At 36.9% G+C, this 19,159-nt stretch overlaps 1 protein-coding gene across 1 annotated transcript in view; it reads left to right on the forward strand.

Annotated features, from left to right (window-relative positions):
* Positions 1–17,587, forward strand: part of LOC125067933 (microtubule-associated protein futsch-like) — a 132,708-nt gene extending 115,121 nt beyond the window's left edge. Inside the window, exons 24-30 of the mRNA XM_047676831.1 lie at positions 155–406; positions 575–3,319; positions 3,380–4,408; positions 4,529–4,576; positions 4,637–4,795; positions 5,456–14,078; positions 14,187–17,587. Of these exons, the coding sequence (XP_047532787.1) occupies positions 155–406; positions 575–3,319; positions 3,380–4,408; positions 4,529–4,576; positions 4,637–4,795; positions 5,456–14,078; positions 14,187–14,356 (13,026 nt within the window). The 3' untranslated portion in view covers positions 14,357–17,587. The remainder of the gene's footprint in view (positions 1–154; positions 407–574; positions 3,320–3,379; positions 4,409–4,528; positions 4,577–4,636; positions 4,796–5,455; positions 14,079–14,186) is intronic.
* Positions 17,588–19,159: the final 1,572 nt, after the last annotated feature.

Here is a 19,159-nt window from a genome sequence, read left to right on the forward strand (position 1 = left end):
CGAAGATGACAAGGTGAAACCACTCTTACAAAAGGCCGACGAGAAGGCTCCTAGCCCCGATACAGTGGATGATGTAAAAACATTATTGGAAAAGCCAGAGGAGAAGATGCCTAGCCCTGTTAAAGATGACAAAGCAAAACATATTTTAGAAGAGGCCGACGAGAAGGTGCCTAGTCCTGTCGATGATGACAAGGTGAAACCACTTTTCGAAAAACCGGACGAGAAGGCTCCTAGCCCCGATAAAGTGGATGATGTAAAACAATCATTGGTAAAGCCAGACGAGAAAGCTCCTAGTCCGGTTGAAGAAGAAGAGGTAAAACCATCATTGGAAAAGGATGACGACAAGGTGCCTAGCCCTGTCAAAGACGACAAGCCCAAACCACTTTTACAAAAGGCCGACGAGAAGGTGCTGAGCCCTGTCGAAGATGACAAGGTGAAACCACTCTTACAAAAGGCCGACGAGAAGGCTCCTAGCCCCGATACAGTGGATGATGTAAAAACATTATTGGAAAAGCCAGAGGAGAAGATGCCTAGCCCTGTTAAAGATGACAAAGCAAAACATATTTTAGAAAAGGCCGACGAGAAGGTGCCTAGTCCTGTCGAAGATGACAAGGTGAAACCACTTTTCGAAAAACCGGACGAGAAGGCTCCTAGCCTCGTCCAAGGTGACAAGGTGAAACCACTATCTGAAAAAGCAGACGAGAAGGCTCCTAGCCCCGATAAAGTGGATGATGTAAAATCATTATTGGAAAAGCCAGAGAAAATACCTAGCCCTGCTAAAGATGACAAGGCAAAACATATTTTAGAAAAGGCCGACGAGAAGGTGCCTAGCCCTGTCGAAGATGACAAGGTTAAGCCACTTTTAGAAAAACCAGACGAGAAAGCTCCTAGCCCAGATAAAGTGGATGAGGTAAAACCATCATTCGTAAAGCTAGACGAGAAAGTTCCTAGTCCGGTTGAAGAAGAAGAGGTAAAACCGTCATTGGAAAAGGCAGACGACAAGGTGCCTAGCCCTGTCAAGGAGGACAAGGCCATAACACTTTTAGAAAAGGCCGACAAGAAGGTGCCGAGCCCTGTCGAAGATGACAAAGGGAAACCACTTTTAGAAAAACTAGACGTGAAGGCTCCTAGCTCTGATAAAGTTGATGATGTAAAATCATTATTGGAAAAGCCAGAGAATATACCTAGCCCTGCTAAAGATGACAAGGCAAAACATATTTTAGAAAAGGCCGACGAGAAGGTGCCTAGCCCTGTCAAAGATGACATGGTGAAACAACTTTTAGAAAAACCAGACGAAAAGGCTCCTAGCCCCGAAAAAGTGGATGATGTAAAATCATTATTGGAAAAGCCAGAGGAGAAGATGCCTAGCCCTTCTAAAGATGACAAGGCAAAACATATTTTAGAAAAGGCCGACGAGAAGGTGCCTAGCCCTGTCGAAGATGACAAGGTGAAGCCACTTTTAGAAAAACCAGACGAGAAAGCTCCTAGCCCATATAAAGTGGATGAGGTAAAACCACCATTCGTAAAGCCAGACGAGAAAGTTCCTAGTCCGGTTGAAGAAGAAGAGGTAAAACCATCATTGGAAAAGGCAGACGACAATGTGCCTAGCCCTGTCAAGGACGACAAGACCAAACCACTTTTAGAAAAGGCCGACGAGAAGGTGCCTAGCCCTGTCGAAGATGACAAAGGGAAACAACTTTTAGAAAAACCAGACGTGAAGGCTCCTAGCCCTGATAAAGTGGATGATATTAAATCATTATTGGAAAAGCCAGAGAAGATACCTAGCCCTGCTAAAGATGACAAGGCAAAACATATTTTAGAAAAGGCCGACGAGAAGGTGCCTAGCCCTGTCAAAGATGACATGGTGAAACAACTTTTAGAAAAACCAGACGAAAAGGCTCCTAGCCCCGATAAAGTGGATGATGTAAAATCATTATTGGAAAAGCCAGAGGAGAAGATGCCTAGCCCTTCTAAAGATGACAAGGCAAAACATATTTTAGAAAAGGCCGACGAGAAGGTGCCTAGCCCTGTCGAAGATGACAAGGTGAAGCCACTTTTAGAAAAACCAGACGAGAAAGCTCCTAGCCCATATAAAGTGGATGAGGTAAAACCACCATTCGTAAAGCCAGACGAGAAAGTTCCTAGTCCGGTTGAAGAAGAAGAGGTAAAACCATCATTGGAAAAGGCAGACGACAATGTGCCTAGCCCTGTCAAGGACGACAAGACCAAACCACTTTTAGAAAAGGCCGACGAGAAGGTGCCTAGCCCTGTCGAAGATGACAAAGGGAAACAACTTTTAGAAAAACCAGACGTGAAGGCTCCTAGCCCTGATAAAGTGGATGATATTAAATCATTATTGGAAAAGCCAGAGAAGATACCTAGCCCTGCTAAAGATGACAAGGCAAAACATATTTTAGAAAAGGCCGACGAGAAGGTGCCTAGCCCTGTCAAAGATGACATGGTGAAACAACTTTTAGAAAAACCAGACGAAAAGGCTCCTAGCCCCGATAAAGTGGATGATGTAAAATCATTATTGGAAAAGCCAGAGGAGAAGATGCCTAGCCCTTCTAAAGATGACAAGGCAAAACATATTTTAGAAAAGGCCGACGAGAAGGTGCCTAGCCCTGTCGAAGATGACAAGGTGAAGCCACTTTTAGAAAAACCAGACGAGAAAGCTCCTAGCCCATATAAAGTGGATGAGGTAAAACCACCATTCGTAAAGCCAGACGAGAAAGTTCCTAGTCCGGTTGAAGAAGAAGAGGTAAAACCATCATTGGAAAAGGCAGACGACAATGTGCCTAGCCCTGTCAAGGACGACAAGACCAAACCACTTTTAGAAAAGGCCGACGAGAAGGTGCCGAGCCCTGTCGAAGATGACAAAGGGAAACAACTTTTAGAGAAACCAGACGTGAAGGCTCCTAGCCCTGATAAAGTGGATGATATTAAATCATTATTGGAAAAGCAAGAGAAGATACCTAGCCCTGCTAAAGATGACAAGGAAAAACATATTTTAGAAAAGGCCGATGAGAAGGTGCCTAGCTCTGTCAAAGATGACATGGTGAAACCACTTTTAGAAAAGCCAGACGAGAAAGCTCCTAGTCCGGTTGAAGAAAAAGAGGTAAAACCATCATTGGAAAAGGCAGAAGACAAGGTGCCTAGCCCTGACAAAGACGACAAGTTCAAACCACTTTTAGAAAAGGCCGTCGAGAAGGTTTCTAGCCCTGTCAAAGATGACATGGTGGAACCACTTTTAGAAAAACTAGACGAGAAAGCTCCTAGTCAGGTGGAAAAAGTAGAGGTAAAACCGTCTTTGGAAAAGGAAGAAGACAAGCTGCCTAGCCCTGACAAAGGCGACAAGGCCAAGCTACTTTTAGAAAAGGCCGACGAAAAGGTGCCTAGTCCTGTCGAAGATGACAAGGTGAAACCATTTTTCGAAAAACCGGACGAGAAGGCTCCTAGCCTCGTCCAAGGTGACAAGGTGAAACCACTATCTGAAAAACCAGACGAGAAGGCTCCTAGCCCCGATAAAGTGGATGATGTAAAATCATTATTGGAAAAGCCAGAGAAAATACCTAGCCCTGCTAAAGATGACAAGACAAAACATATTTTAGAAAAGGCTGACGAGAAGGTGCCTAGCCCTGTCGAAGATGGCAAGGTGAAACCACTTTTCGGAAAGCAAGACGAGAAGGCTCCTAGCCCCGATAAAGTGGATGATGTAAAACCATCATTCGTAAGGCCAGGCCATAAAGCTCCTACTCCGGTTGAAGAAGAAGAGGTAAAACCATCATTGGAAAAGGCAAAAGACGAGGAGCCTAGCCCTGACAAAGACGATAAGGCCAAACCACATTTACAAAAGGCCGACGAGAAGGTGCTGAGCCCTGTCGAAGATGACAAGGTGAAGCCACTTTTAGAAAAACCAGACGAGAAAGCTCCTAGCCCAGGTAAAGTGGATGAGGTAAAACCATCATTCGTAAAGCCAGACGAGAAAGCTCCTAGTCCGGTTGAAGAAGAAGAGCTAAAACCAACATCGGAAAAGGCAGACGACAAGGCGCCTAGCCCTGCCAAAGATGAAAAGATGAAACCACTATTAGAAAAACTAGGGGAGGAGGCTCCAAGCCCCGATAAAAATGAAGAGGTACAACCATCAATGGAAAAGGCAGAAGACAAGTTGCCTAGCCCTGGCCAATATGACAAGAGTAAACCACTTTTAGAAAAGCCAGACGAGAAAGTGCCTAGCCCCGTCAAAGATGACAAGGTGAAACCTATTTTAGAAAAACCAGACGAGAAGGCTCCTAGCCCCGATAAAGTGGATGATGTAAAACCATCATTGGAAAAGCAAGACGAGAAAGCTCCTAGTCCGGTTGAAGAAGAACAGGTAAGACCATCATTGGAAAAGGCAGAAGACAAGGTGCCTAGCCCTGTCAAAGATGACAAGGTGAAAGCACTTGTTGAAAAGTCAGACGAGAAGTCTCCTAGCCTGGATAATGTAGATGTGGTAAAACCATCATTTGAAAAGGCAGAAGATAAGATGACTAGCCCTGACAAAGACGACAAGGCCAAACCAATTTTAGAAAAGGTTGACGAGAAGGTGCCAAGCTCCAGCAAAGATGACAAGATTAAACCACTTTTAGAAAAGTCAGATGAGAAGGTACCTAGCCCCGTCAAAGATGACAAGGTGAAACCACTGTTTGAAAAACCAGACGAGAAGGCTTCTAGCCCAGATAAAGTGGATGAGGTAAAATCATCATTGGAAAAGCAAGACGAGAAAGCTCCTAGTCCGGTTGAAGAAGAAGAGGTAAGACCATCATTGGAAAAGGCAGAAGTCAAGGTGCCTAGCCCTGTCAAAGATGACAAGGGGAAAGCACATTTTGAAAAGCCAGTCGAGAAGGCTCCTAGCCCGGATAAAGTGGATGAGGTAAAACCATCATTGGTAAAACCAGACGAGAAAGCTCCTAGTCCGGTTGAAGAAGAAGAGGTAAAACCATCATTGGTAAAACCAGACAAGAAAGCTTCTAGTCTGGTTGAAGAAGAAGAAGTAAAACCATCATTGGTAAAACCAGACAAGAAAGCACCTAGTCTGGTTGAAGAAGAAGAGGTAAAACCATCATTGGAAAAGGTAGAAGACAAAATTTCTAGTCCTGACAAAGGCGTCAAGGCCAAACCACTATTAGAAGAGCTAGACAAGAAGGTGCCTAGCCCCGTCAAAGATGAGAAGATGAAACCACTTTTAGAAAAACCAGACGAAAAGGCTCCTAGCCCAGATAAAGTGGATGAGGTAAAACCATCATTAGTAAAGCCAGAAGAAAAAGCTCCTAGTCCAGTTGAAGAAGAATTGGTTAAACCATCATTGGAAAAGGTAGAAGACAAAGTTTCTAGTCCTGACAAAGGCGACAAGGCCATACCACTTTTAGAAGAGCTAGACAAGAAGGTGCCTAGCCCCGTCCAAGATGACAAGGTGAAACCACTTTTAGAAAAACCAGACGAGAAGGCTCCTAGCCCAGATAAAGTGGATGTGGTAAAACCATCATTAGTAAAGCCAGACGAAAAAGCTCCTAGTCCGATCGAAGAAGAAGGGGTTAAACCGTCATTGGAAAAGGCAGAAGACAAGGTGCCTAGCCCTGACAAAGATGACAATGTGAAACCACTGTTTGAAAAACTAGACGAGAAGGCTCCTGGCCCAGATAAAGTCGATGAGGTAAAACCATTATTAGTAAAGCCAGACGAGAAAGCTCCTAGTCCGGTTGAAGAAGAAAAGGTAAAACCATCATTTGAAAAGGCAGAAGATAAAGTGAGTAGCCCTGACAAAGACGACAAGGCCAAACCACTTTTAGAAAAAGCCGACGAAAAGTTGCCAAGCCCGAGCAAAGATGACAAGATTAAACCACTTTTAGAAAAGCCAGATGAGAAGGTGCCTAGCCCCGTCAAAGATGACAAGGTGAAACCACTGTTTGAAAAACCAGACGAGAAGGCTGCTAGCCCCGATAAAGTGGATGATGTAAAACCATCATTGGAAAAGCAAGACGAGAAAGCTCATAGTCCGGTTGAAGAAGAAGAGGTAAAACCATCATTGGAAAAGGTAGAAGACAATGTTCCTAGTCCTGACAAAGTCGACAAGGCCAAACCACTTTTAGAAAAGCCGGACGAGAAGGTGCCTAGCCCCGTCGAAGATGACAAGGTGAAACCGCTTTTAGAAAAACTAGACAAGAAGGTTCCTAGCCCCGATAAAGTGGATGAGGTACAACTATCATTAGTAAAGCCAGACGAGAAAGCTCCTAGTCCGTTTGAAGAAGAAGAGGTAAAACCATCATTGGAAAAGGTAGAAGATAAGGTGCCTAGCCCTGACAAGGATGACATGGCCAAACCACTTTTAGAAAAGCCAGGCGAGAAGATGTCTAGCCCCATTAAAGAGATCGAAGTAAAACGATCATTCCAAAACCTAGATGAAAAAACACCTAGTCCAGTCAAAGTAGACCAAGAAAAACCCGTTTTTGAAAAGCCAGAAGAGAAGGCACAAAGCCCGGTTAAAGGAGACAAAGAAAAACCTGTGCTTAAAAAACTGGCTGAGAAGGCGCCAAGCCCGGTTAAAGAATACAAAGAAAAATCTGATCTTGAAAAGCCAGAAGTGAAGATACCTTACCCCGTCAAAGATGACAAGGTGAAACCTCTTTTAGAAATGCCAGACGATAAAACTCCGAGTCCAATTTCGGAAGATAAAGAAAAAATCGATATTGATAACATAGAGAAGATTATTCCTAGCGCTGCCCAAGATGATAAGTTTGCACCCATTTCAAAAATGCTAGACGACAAGACGCCTAGCCCTGTTAAAGAGGCCGAAATAAAACCATCAATCGAAAAGACAAATGAGAAAGCTTTCAGTCCGGTTAAGGTAGACAAAGAAAAACCTGTTCTTGAAGAGCCATATGAGAAGACGCCATGCCCAGCTAAAGAAGACAAAGAGAAACCTCTGCTTAAAAAGCCAGACCTGAAGGCTCGTAGTCCCGTCAGAGAAGACACGATTAAACCCGTTCTTGAAAAGCCTGTGGAGAAGATTCCTAGCCACGTCAAAGATGACAAGGTAGAACAACTTTTAGTTAAGCTAGACGAAAAAATGCCTAGCCCCATTAAAGAGATTGAAGTAAAACCATCATTCGAAAAGCCAGATGAGAAAGCTCCAAGCACAGTTAAAGTAGACGACGAAAAACCTGTTCTTGAAAAGCCAGAAGAGAAGGTGCCTGGCCCTGTCAAAGATGACAATATATTAGAAAAAGCGCATGAGAAGGCACCATGCCTTGATAAAGAAGACAAATCAAAACTTGTTAAAGACAAACCCTATGATCATACTCTCGATACTGGCAAAGATAGAGAAGAACTCGTTCAAGATAAGCCTATTTCTATGAAGGAAGACAAGGACGATTTATGTTCTAAGGAATTTCCAATAATTGATGAAACTTCAGTTACTGAAGACAAACAGGAGAAAACTATTGTTGTTAATGGCAAAAGTATTTTACAAATTCTTACCATAACTACAACCAAACAAATTGTATCGAATGAAACCAGATCAAAAAGAAAATTAAGGACTACAGTCATAACTGTTACGGAATCATTTTTGCCTGATGGTCTTACAGAAAAAACAAAGGATATTAAAGTCTATTTCTCTGATTATGCATCCGATAATGACGGTAATCTTTTTGAAATTAGTGAACCAATCATTAAAACTGATCCTGAATTAAAAACTGATAATAAACTCAAAACTATGATGTTATATGAGGATCAGTTTCCTGTTGAAGATGCAGGCGAGAAAGCAATGAAACAGTTTAAAGAAGATAGTCAAGGCGTCACAGTCGAAACGACAGATGTTAAAGATCTCGAATATGATTCGGAAGACAACATTCCTGAAGGATTTAATTTAACAGAAAAACCTCTTAAGTTTACAACTGTTAATGTGGAATATTTAACAGAAAATAATGTTAAAATAAGTAGAAAAACTACTAAAACTACTATAGTCCAAACTTTCAGTAATCTTCATGCTAATATAAAGAGAATTAGAACTATCACAATTATAACAATTGCAGATGAATTTCCCGATGGAACAATTACAACTAAAACTAGCAAAGAAATTACGCAAGTTGATGAAATTTTAAATGAGAGTGACCCTTCGCTTGACATGACGCAGAAAGAGACCACGTGTGACTCAGAAGAATTTGAATTTTCAGAAGAGCCAGTAGAAGAAACTTCTTCACAGGTTGATACTATTTTAGAAAATGGCATAACAATTAAAAGGAAAATCATAGTTTCGAAAATAATTCAATCTTTCTATAATTTATACAAAAAAATTAAACGTACCAAAACTACTGTTAAAACAACTATTGAGGACGAACTACCTGATGGTAACATTACTATTAAAACTAGTGATAAGATCTCGTCTGTGGATGAAATTGTCGATGATAAATACTTAAATGAAAAACTAAGTAAGTATAAAAAAACAGAAGACAATATATTAACAAAAGAATTGAAGAAGTACGAAGAAAAGGATGTAGATGAACAAGAAATTATTAAAATTAATGGTGAATCTTCTAGCGTAGTAGCGACAAGTAGTCAAACAGGTGCTAGCGAAAAACCTCTTTTTATTAAAAAAGAAACATCTGCATTAGATGAAAATAATCTTAAGTTAATATCTGAACTCAAAGACAGTCATGACGAAATTAATAAATCTCTGAAATCTCAGTCAATAAATAAATTTGTTAAAGAAACGGAACAAATGCTTCATGAAGAAAGGTTAAGACATGAAGCTGAATTAAAAGAAAGTACCGAAACTCATTCCAAAAATTTCTGTGATGAGATAGACAAAGAAAATATGTTACAAGCATTGGTACACAGCAGTTCTGAAGATGTTTCTAAAGAAATTAGCTTAGAAGAAAAATATTCATATGAAAGCACTGAAAAAACTGAAAAATCAATAGCAAGTACAGAAAAAAAAGGCCTGTTTGATAAAAAGATATCATCAACTTCAAAAGAAACTAAAACGCAAAAAGTCAGTGCAACAACAGCTGATGAGGTTGCGGATATGCATACTGCTGATGTAACTCTTAAAGATGAAATACTTCTATCCGATGCTTCTGATTCTGGGGTACATAGTATCCAATTTGATACAGACACAACTTTATCTACAGCCGATCGTCCTACTCATACACTTACAGAAAATGCAAAGCATCTACTGGAATCTATACACAAAGCATTCAGCGATGAAACTATACATCAGGGTATTAAATCGGAAGGCGTAGAATCTCTTACGGTCTATCCTGAATTTGATAGAGTATCTACTCCACCAACTGTCCCTGTTAGCCCATTACCAAAAATACCAAGTAGTTTTCAAGACATTAAGATTAGTGATGGCGTTCAAAGTGAAGTATCATATGATAAATCTGATGGTAACGAAGAAACCATAACTAAGGTTGTACATGTTGGTGATGATGTTCTTACGCAGAAAATATCTACATCTACTGAAAAAGTACCGAAAACTATTAAAAATGACATTGAAGACGATGGAGATTCGGATATTTTGAATTTAATGCAAACAATTGGCAAGATCAAAACAGAAACTGATACGGTCACAAAAATTATAAAAGAGGGTGAAAATGTTGTTACTCAAACAATAACGACAGTGACAACAAAGGAAATAATTTCAAAAGAAGACGGCACTCCTCAAAATATTAAAACAACGATCGAAACTACCACACTCAGTAAAAGCTCAGATGGCTCTACAACCACTACCAAAGATACGCAGACGTTATTATCAGAATGTTCTTCCAGCCTTAAGTCTACCTCACTCATGGATTTATATGCAAAAGATAAAAAAATAGACAAATTCTACCTCGAAACAAGTGATCAAAAGACTGAAAGTAGTACTAGTAGCCATATAAAAGATAGTACTGATAAAATAACTAAAATGTCTTCCAGTAAAAGTAAAATTACCAAAAAAGGAGATACCATGCTCAAACTTGATTTATCTGAAGAATCTGATGATGCAGAGGAAAATGTTGAAGATACAGTAATTGATACTGACGTTAGTAAGCGAGTAATTAAAGAAAATAATGTAGACATTGTTGAAACTATTACAACTACCACAAAGAAGGAAACTATAAAAATCAGTGATACAGAAAAAAATCTAAAGACAACTATTGAAATAACCACGACAAAAGAATATCCTGATGGTTCTAAAGATGTTCGAAAGTCTGTAGAAGTTAAAACAGAGGAATTAGTTTCTAGTTCGAGCAGTAACATTGATAGGTTATTAAATGAATATATTACTATAGGTGAACCTGAAGAAAGTTTATCAACTGAAACAGAGGAATTGGTAATGAAAAACGTTATTATTAAGCGTACAACTTTAACAAAGATTGTTAAAACAAAATATGCTGATAATTACGGAAATTTAAAAAAAATAAAGATGGAAACTACTGTAACGATCACTGATGACTACCCAGATGGATCTTCTCAAACAAAAGTTGATTGTAGTACGACTTTAATTGACGTGGAAGATAAAAATGTGATTGAAGCAACAGAGCTTAATGATTACACGGTAATAGAAGACAAAATAGTAGATGTTGATAAGCAGGAAAAGGATGTTGTTCTTGAAGGAAAGACGATTCATCAGATCATTACGACAACTACGATAAAAGAAATTTTGACCACAAGTGATAAATTAAAGAAAAAGGTTAAAACTACTATAGAAACAGTAACTGAATCTACATTACCAAACGGAGAAGTTGAAATCACCAAGGAATCTAAGGTAAAAATATCAGATCATACTACCGAACCTGTAGATGAAATACCTGAAGGGTTTGAATCTGGTGGTAAGCCAAATGAAGAAATAACCGAAAATGTGGAAGTCATTAATGAAAATGGTGTTCAAATCAAAAGAAAAACAAGAATTGCTAATCTTAGTCAAGAGTATCTCAATAAATCGAAGAATGTTAAACGAATTAAGCTAACCACTAAAACAATAATTGAAGATGAATATCCTGATGGATCTGTTATTACAAAAACTAGTGAAAAAATTTCAGTCGTAGATGATGTTCTTTCACCTCGTGTAAGTGATAGCCAGAGTACACCTACAAAATTGACAACTGAACAAGTTTTATCTAGTCCTGTATATGAAGACAGTAATACAGTGGAGGAAGTGTTACAAAATCTTACTGTGATAGGTGATCCACTAGAAAATGAATACAGCGAAGAAAAATATATTAAACATGATGATCTAGTTATCCAAAGAATTATTTTAACAAAAATCGTTAAAACAAATTATGCAGATACTAATAAAACAGTAAAAAAAATCAAGACTGTCACAACTGTTACTACTACTGATAAGTACCCAGATGGATCCTCACGCATAAGCGTAGACAAAAGACAATCAATAACAGATGTTGATGGTGACGATTCATTACAATCTGAAGAATTAAAGCAATTTTCCGAATTATTAGATAAAACAGTTAATATTGATAACCAACAAAAGACTATTACCAGAGATGGTATTAAAGTTAACCAATTAATTAATATTACGACTACAAAAGAAATATTATCCACAAAAGATAATGCAAAGAAAATAATTAAAACAACTATTGAAACTATAACAGAAACTAAATTACCGAATGGAACAACTGAAGTAACTAAGGATGTCAAAATTACTGTATCTGATTATGAAAGTGACTCTTTTGATGAAAACTTTATAGGCTATACGCAACTGGGAGAACCAAATATACAAACTAGTTCACAAACTGAACAAATAATTGAAGGCGACAAAATAATAAATAGAAAAACTATCGTTACTACAATACGGGAAGAATTTGAAAACGTTGAAACAAAATCAAAAAAAGTTAAGACAACTGTAAAAACAACCATTGAAGATGAATATCCCGATGGAACTGTGATTACCAAGAAGAGTGAGAAAGTATCTATTGCTGATTTTCTGTTAACTGTTCCTCTGGTTAATGACGGAAAAGAACCACCAGAATCATATATTGGTGAGAGCGAAATAGTTGAAGACACGTCTGAAGATTCTGTTGTGAAAAATGAAATAGTCAAAAAGGATGACATTGAAATAAATCGCACTATAACAACGAAAACAAAACGTGAAATTTTAGCTAGCTCTGATAAAGATATTGAAAGAGTTAGAACTACAATAGAAACAATTACAGATGATGAATATCCTAATGGTTTAATTGAAACAACTAAAGATATAAAAATAACAATATCCGAATCGCAGAAAACTTATGACAGTGATTTACAAGCTGCATTACGGGGTCTTAAGCCAACTGGCAAAGTAAAATCATCAGTCGATAAAAAAACAAAAGTTATTTTTACAGATGAAGCAAAAAAAAATAATCAAACCATAACAACATATGTGACTAAGGAAGAAATGATTAATACAGAAAAGAACCAGATAGCGGTTAAAACAGTTACTGAAACTGTCACAGAAAATTCAAATGAAGATGGTACAACACAGATAACTAATGATATAAGTACTCAAGTAACATACCTCCCCATGGGAACAGCTCTTGAGGATTGGTCTCCAGAAGAATTAGAAGAAATCGAAAAACAATCGTTATCTCGAAGTAGTGGCGCGATGCTTCACACAGATGAAAAACCAACTATTAACGAATTGCCTTTACAATCAAAAATTGAACCACAACTTGAAACTAAGCCAAAGAAGCGATCACCTGTAGGAGAAATAACCACTGAAACAGATACTTTTACTAAAATAATAAAAGAAGGTGATAATGAAATCACTCAAACTATTACTGTAGTTACTACTAAAGAAGTTATAACTCCAGAGAAAATCAAGGTTACTGTTGAGACTACTACAGTTAGTAAAGGAAGTGACGGTATTACAAAAACCACAAAATCAACCAAAACAACAATATCGGAGATAAAAGAAGAATATGAAGAAATCATCGACACAGGTGAAAGCGAAAAATCATTTTCTAAATTATCGTCTAAAACTAGTGATATGCGAAGCTCATCCGCCGCAAGTGACGATTTAGATCATCCTGGTATATCATCACCACCATCCGATATTAGTTCAAGAGAATCACGAGCCGCTACACACATTTGGGGAACTGAGAGTAGTGGAATGTATTACAGTGACGATGATGGCCAAGCAAGTCCAAGTAGTACAAAATCTCAAATAGCTCATTCGCCAAGGTCAAATTTAAGTTTTGAGCTAGACACAAAATTGTCACAGCACAAAGAACATGATTTAATGACAAGAACAGGCTTTGATCCAATGTCTACGTCAATTTACGGACAATTGCCTGATGATGATTCTTGTACATATTCAACACATTCCGATGAAAAGACTGAAATACATTTTATAGATAAGTCAGAAACTAAATTATCTGAGGTATTATTTTCAACAAAAGAAACTAGCTCAGACGCGTCGTTTTTAAAAGAAGCAGATGAACAATTTGAGAAAGCGATCGAAGAGCATAAAAAAGTTAGCGGTTCAGAAGTCATATCTAGCGTGACAGGGAAATATAAACTTGATCAGCATGATTTCTCTAGCACTAGCCATCAAGAATGTCAACAAGAAACGACTTCTTTAACTCTTAAAGATATAAAAACTGATTCGAAAAAAGTTACACATATGAGCTCTTCATCAAGTAGTAGCAAAGATGAAACTAAAGTAGAAAAAATTGTACATACTGAGTCTAAAGATCCTATAGAGTCTTGGGGTAAGCCGCTTGGCCTACCAAGTCCTATCTTACCGCCTAATCAGACAGATGGCAAAAACACGCCAAAAAAACAAATGAGTTCAACGGTGGCAAATAAAAACAAAATTAATCAAGAAAAAAGTAAAGAAGCAAAAAGAGCATCCGAATCTCCAAGTAAGAAAAAAGCTCCAACACCTATTTACATGGATTTAACGTACGTTCCTCATCATGGTAATTCGTACTATTCTGCTATTGAATTCTTCAAAAGAGTTCGAGCCCGATATTATGTATTTTCTGGAACGGAACCGTCTAAAGAAATTTATAACGCTCTCCTAGACGCTAAGAAAACATGGGAAAATAAAGATTTAGGTAAGGTTTATTGAATTTATTATGTTTAATATATGTGTAAAAATCAAATAAAATATGATATAAGTATAAATAAATAATAATAACAATCGATAATGGTTTATTTTACAGAAGTCACAATTATTCCCACATACGACACTGACGTTCTTGGTTACTGGGTTACCGAAAACGAGGAAGCACTCGAAAAATACAAGATCGACTTGTCGCCGTCCGCTTCCCGCTGTACGATTAACTTGCAAGACCACGAGACCTCATGTGCGGCGTATCGTCTTGAATTCTAGGTGTCGGGTCTATTTGTAGCCTTCTCATCGAAGAAGTGATCCACTTTTTAAAATTAGGTACTTTTGAATGGGGAACCAAAGAGACATTTTTTGTTGTAGGAAATTAAGGCTGTGATAAAGAACGGAGCATTCAAAAGCACCTACTTAAAGGACACTACTCCGTATGAGATCGTTTGCAAATAGATGCAGTAAAGACTATGTGATATTATTATGCAGTTTAAAACCAACCCATAGAAGTTTAATGAAGTGTATAGTGTTCAAACGGCCAAGTGACGATCCTGAAATTATAAAGTCCTTAACCGCATCCAACACGAATGTCAATAACCAAATTTTCGACCTAAAACAGAAACGTCCATTTTTTTCTAAAACTGTTTTCTAGTAGCGTCATTGACAAAAATAGGACATGCCATTTAAAATATTTTTCTGACGATATTTTTAAATTTGGTCTTATACAATCAGTAGTGCTTTTATACACGATTTTTAGCGAAACCAGTCCATTTTGTTTAGCCAAAAACACCGCTTGTGCGAAATATCTAAATTTTTTAAAATAAAATTATTTTGCTAAAGCATTGACTTCTTAATAGGACGTATTATTAAATATTGTATACGTATTGCATATTCTTTTAGCTATTCGCTTTATAACGGACGTGATATTTGAAATAAGTCCAGTTCTAATTAATAAACGATAAAAAAGGACGAGTATAAAATTCATCTGAATTACACGAATGGTTTTGTAAGGTGATTGAAATATATATTTGAAGAGTATATTTTACTAATTGTCTTAAAAAGACGCTTCTGAAACGTCACACGACGAGCTAGTGCTGCTTGCACTAATTACGTAATATTATTAGAATTGACGTCATTATGTTCAATATTGATCTAGAAGACAAAGATAGTTGTCATACTGAGCATAGACGACTACTGGAAGGATTGGAAAAAGTACTATCCTCAATACTTTTTACAATTCAAATCGAGTGTCGTGTATTGGGACCTTTAAGAAAATGTACATAGACATTTGAAATTATAAAAGGTGCATCGGTGGGATTTATTAAATGTTGCCTGCATTTAATATTGTCCTACTTGTACCGTTGTTCATTATATATTGTCCCAATGAGATACAGCTATTTGTCTTTCTAGATAATCGATCAGCCTAAGATGATAGAGAGCTTACTCCATATTAATATAAATGTTTTATTAGAATTATTAATACAAATAAAACAATATATTTACCTTTGTTTTAAGTTGATATCTGCTTGTTGCGATGACTATGATATATTTTAAGTGAGTGTTGTTTAAATTGAACTCATTTCATGTACAGACGACAGAATTATTACAGAATCTCTGATTTTACTATTGTTTGGCAATAATCATTTTTGGTACATGTTTGTTGAATAGTTTAAATTTCTAGTCGATTCCAACCCAAAAACTTGTGAATGCCTATTAGTATTATATGTTCCTATGACAATTGATTTATAGTTTTTTTTTTTATCTTTTGATTTCGACTTAATGTCACTATTCTACGTGTATAGACTTTCCCTTTAGATGGATATTTGTTTAAAAATTACCGTTTTATTCGAGTTGTGTGAGAGAATGTGATATTTATAAAAAAATCATCAAATTTTACCATCTAGTCTAGTGGATAAGCTGTAAGAAAACTTTCCTTGGATTAAAAAAATTCCTCGTTTCATTTGCCTATTCAAGTGAAGATTTTGAGTCAATTAATTTTAAGTCATTCATAGAGATAAGCCGACTAAGCCTGTCATCGCTTACTTTGCCAAACTTAATAACTATAACTAAAAATAGTGAAAATGATTCTGTATAATTGATGGCACCAGCACAATGTAATAACATAAATAAATTAAAAAAAAATGCATTAAAACAAATACATAAATTATGGAATACAATATATTTATTTTATATTTAACGATATTGTGAGACCGAATGTGAAATTACTTTATAGTTGTATAATGTTTATTATTATTGATATTAATGTGTTTGAGTTGAGTGTTAGTTGGTGTGAGCACAACAATTATGTTATCTGTTATGTGGAATGCTTAACAGTTGTGAATGGGACGAAACAGGGAGATGAATCTTGTTTAAAGTCTAAATATATGTGATTCATAATTGATGCATTTTCAAAGACTTCTTAACTCGTTTTTAATGGTGCATGCTTTATTTAAATCTAAGCTTTCGCTCTTACAGTATAATTAAGAATTACTTTATCTGCTGTTGTATTAGACAGTTTTGTATCTTCAGTTTGATAAGATTTTTTTTTATTTCTATCCAAGTCTCGTTGACGATGCATCAATCCTGGACCATTTGCTTTTTGAGTGTTAGGGGTGTCTTTCTTGGCTTTCTAATCTTAGCCAGCGACCACATTTGCTGGAACTAAAGCCTAACCCAAAAATTTACTATTGTATGGAATAGCTAGAACTCTAATTAATGCATATTATATTAGGAATATTAAAATGTTATTAAAATAAGAATTGTATCAGCTTAGTGAACATCAATAGCTCTGAGAAATAAATCATTATTAAAATTATTAAATGTAGTATTCTTGATATCACGAAAGCTTATGTTAACTCTACTAAATGTTGAAATTAAAAAAGATGAAATTTAAAAAAATGCAGTTGAAAATTGGACGTTTGTTTTGAATCTCATTAAATCTTAGATTTATGTGTAATCTAATTGATTCGATCGGCTTAAATCGTTTTAATCCCGATATATTAGTGCTACTGAATTTAAAATTGAGAAAAGGCTATACGGGAGTCGTACTAAATGGATACGGTGTGAATATATTGCGTAAAAATGTGGTGCTAACAACTGACATGCGATGTTGTACTGTTTATAATATAACCAAAATAAATCACGATTTAATTATATTAGTACTAAATTATATATTTAATTTGCATAATATCTTAGATCGCGATTTATTCTGGGATTATGGACACGCTTGATGGCAAGAGACTGATTAATGTTTTGGTGAAAAATTATATTTTTTGCATTATTTTTCAAATTGATTATGATTTACAGTTTAGTTTATAGATACTTAATAATTTGAATAATGATGTAATCTTTTCGTGGACTTTAGGTATTTGTAACGATTACTGTATTATGTAAATTAATATTAAAAATTAAAAACCATTCATTGTATCAGTCATGTCGCTATTTCCCATTCGGCGTGTTTGGTGTGAGAATCATTAAGGTAATAAAAAATATTTCAAAATGTTATCGTTGCTTTTATTTTCAATAGTTTAAGCACCTTGTTAATAATAAAAGAAATTAAATATTAGAACTATATTGCAAGCGTTGAATTTGAATCAATTAACAAAATGTATTAAACAAACTAACGAAATTACACAATTTCCATCTTAGCCCACTGATAGTAAAACTTTCTTTGTAAGAACTCATAGTAATTTGGAATACCTATTCATATCAATTTCCTCGCTATTTTGTCCATAACTGTACTCATATTAAATTTATTTATAAATGACGGATGAAATAATCGGCCACCTTATAAGTACCTTCGCCCATAGGCACTTTAAAAGCGGTAAATCATTTCTTAACTCGTCATTACGCCTTCAACCTAAGTTATTGTAATGTAGAAGAAGAGTGGTGAGAACGTATAAAAAGCAGCGCCAGCACCCGGCGCGCTCTCTTTGCTGTTCGGCTGTTATCGGGTTAACATCTCGGCAACGTCATTCTGTCCGTTGGTTTTTTTGTTAGATTGTTCCGTAATTGTTGTAATAGCTTCAGAGGTGTTTCATTATTAGTTTTCGTTTAAATTAATTTTGGTTTGTTAAATTTAATTGCTTTCAAAGTAGATTCGTTTTGTAAATTGTTTTCTAGAGGGTAGTAAATAAATTTGTATTTAAAAAAATAACTTCTGGTCTTATTTCTAAGATCAGAAGTGGGATCTGTCTCATTTAGCCCACTTCATTTGTTGCTTTGCTGTTGTTTTTCTCAGTTCGGAGTTTAGTTTTCTTTGATTACATCCTAATTTAGCGAGTGTACAACTTCGTTGCAATATGTAATGGTGTTTCGTGGGTACATCGCTATTTTAGTTCTTTTCGGTCGTTTTGTTGTATTCGTACCCGTGTTCAAGTGGTTTTTGTTCAGTGTTCGATTACGTAATTTGATTTACCGGTTATTTGTTCAATTTAGTTTTGTTTTGATACGTGTTAGTTGGGTAGTGATTGATTTTGCTAATAGATTTTGCGATTTTGCTGTTTGTTTCGATTTAGTTACAATGGCAGATCGTGAGCGTGATCGTAGTACGAGCCATCGTGGTAGCCGCAGCCCTAGTCGTGAGCGTCGTCGCCATAGCCGCGGGTGTCGCGACAGTCGTGAGCGTCGTCGCAATAGCCGTGGTTGTCGCGACAGTCGTGAGCGTCGAAGTGGCCACGATCGGAGTGATAGTAGGCGTCGTGAACAATCTCCTGACGAAAATAGTCGCTTGAGGCTCGAAATGAAAACAATGATAGCTCGTCTTAGTGCGTTAGAAAATAAGTTTAGAGCTACGTCTATTCCACCGCGTTCAAGTGAGCACATGGCGGGGTCTGGTGGTCGTGATGTGTTAGTGTCAGAAAACGTGCACGATAGATCGCAAACGCAGCGCCGGCAAACACGATTGTCAGGGCATATGTCGATTAAATTAAATTCCAGTACCCCAGTTTACTACCGTCCATACCGTCTTTCACATGCCGAGACGCTTCGCGTTCGTGAAATAATTAAAGAACTGTTAGACAAAACACTTCGCGAGTCGCGCTTCGGTAGTTTACCAGCGAATCGTCGCTAAAACAC

Source organism: Vanessa atalanta, chromosome 12, assembly GCF_905147765.1.
Source record: "Vanessa atalanta chromosome 12, ilVanAtal1.2, whole genome shotgun sequence".
In the NCBI taxonomy this organism is placed as follows: domain Eukaryota; kingdom Metazoa; phylum Arthropoda; class Insecta; order Lepidoptera; family Nymphalidae; genus Vanessa; species Vanessa atalanta.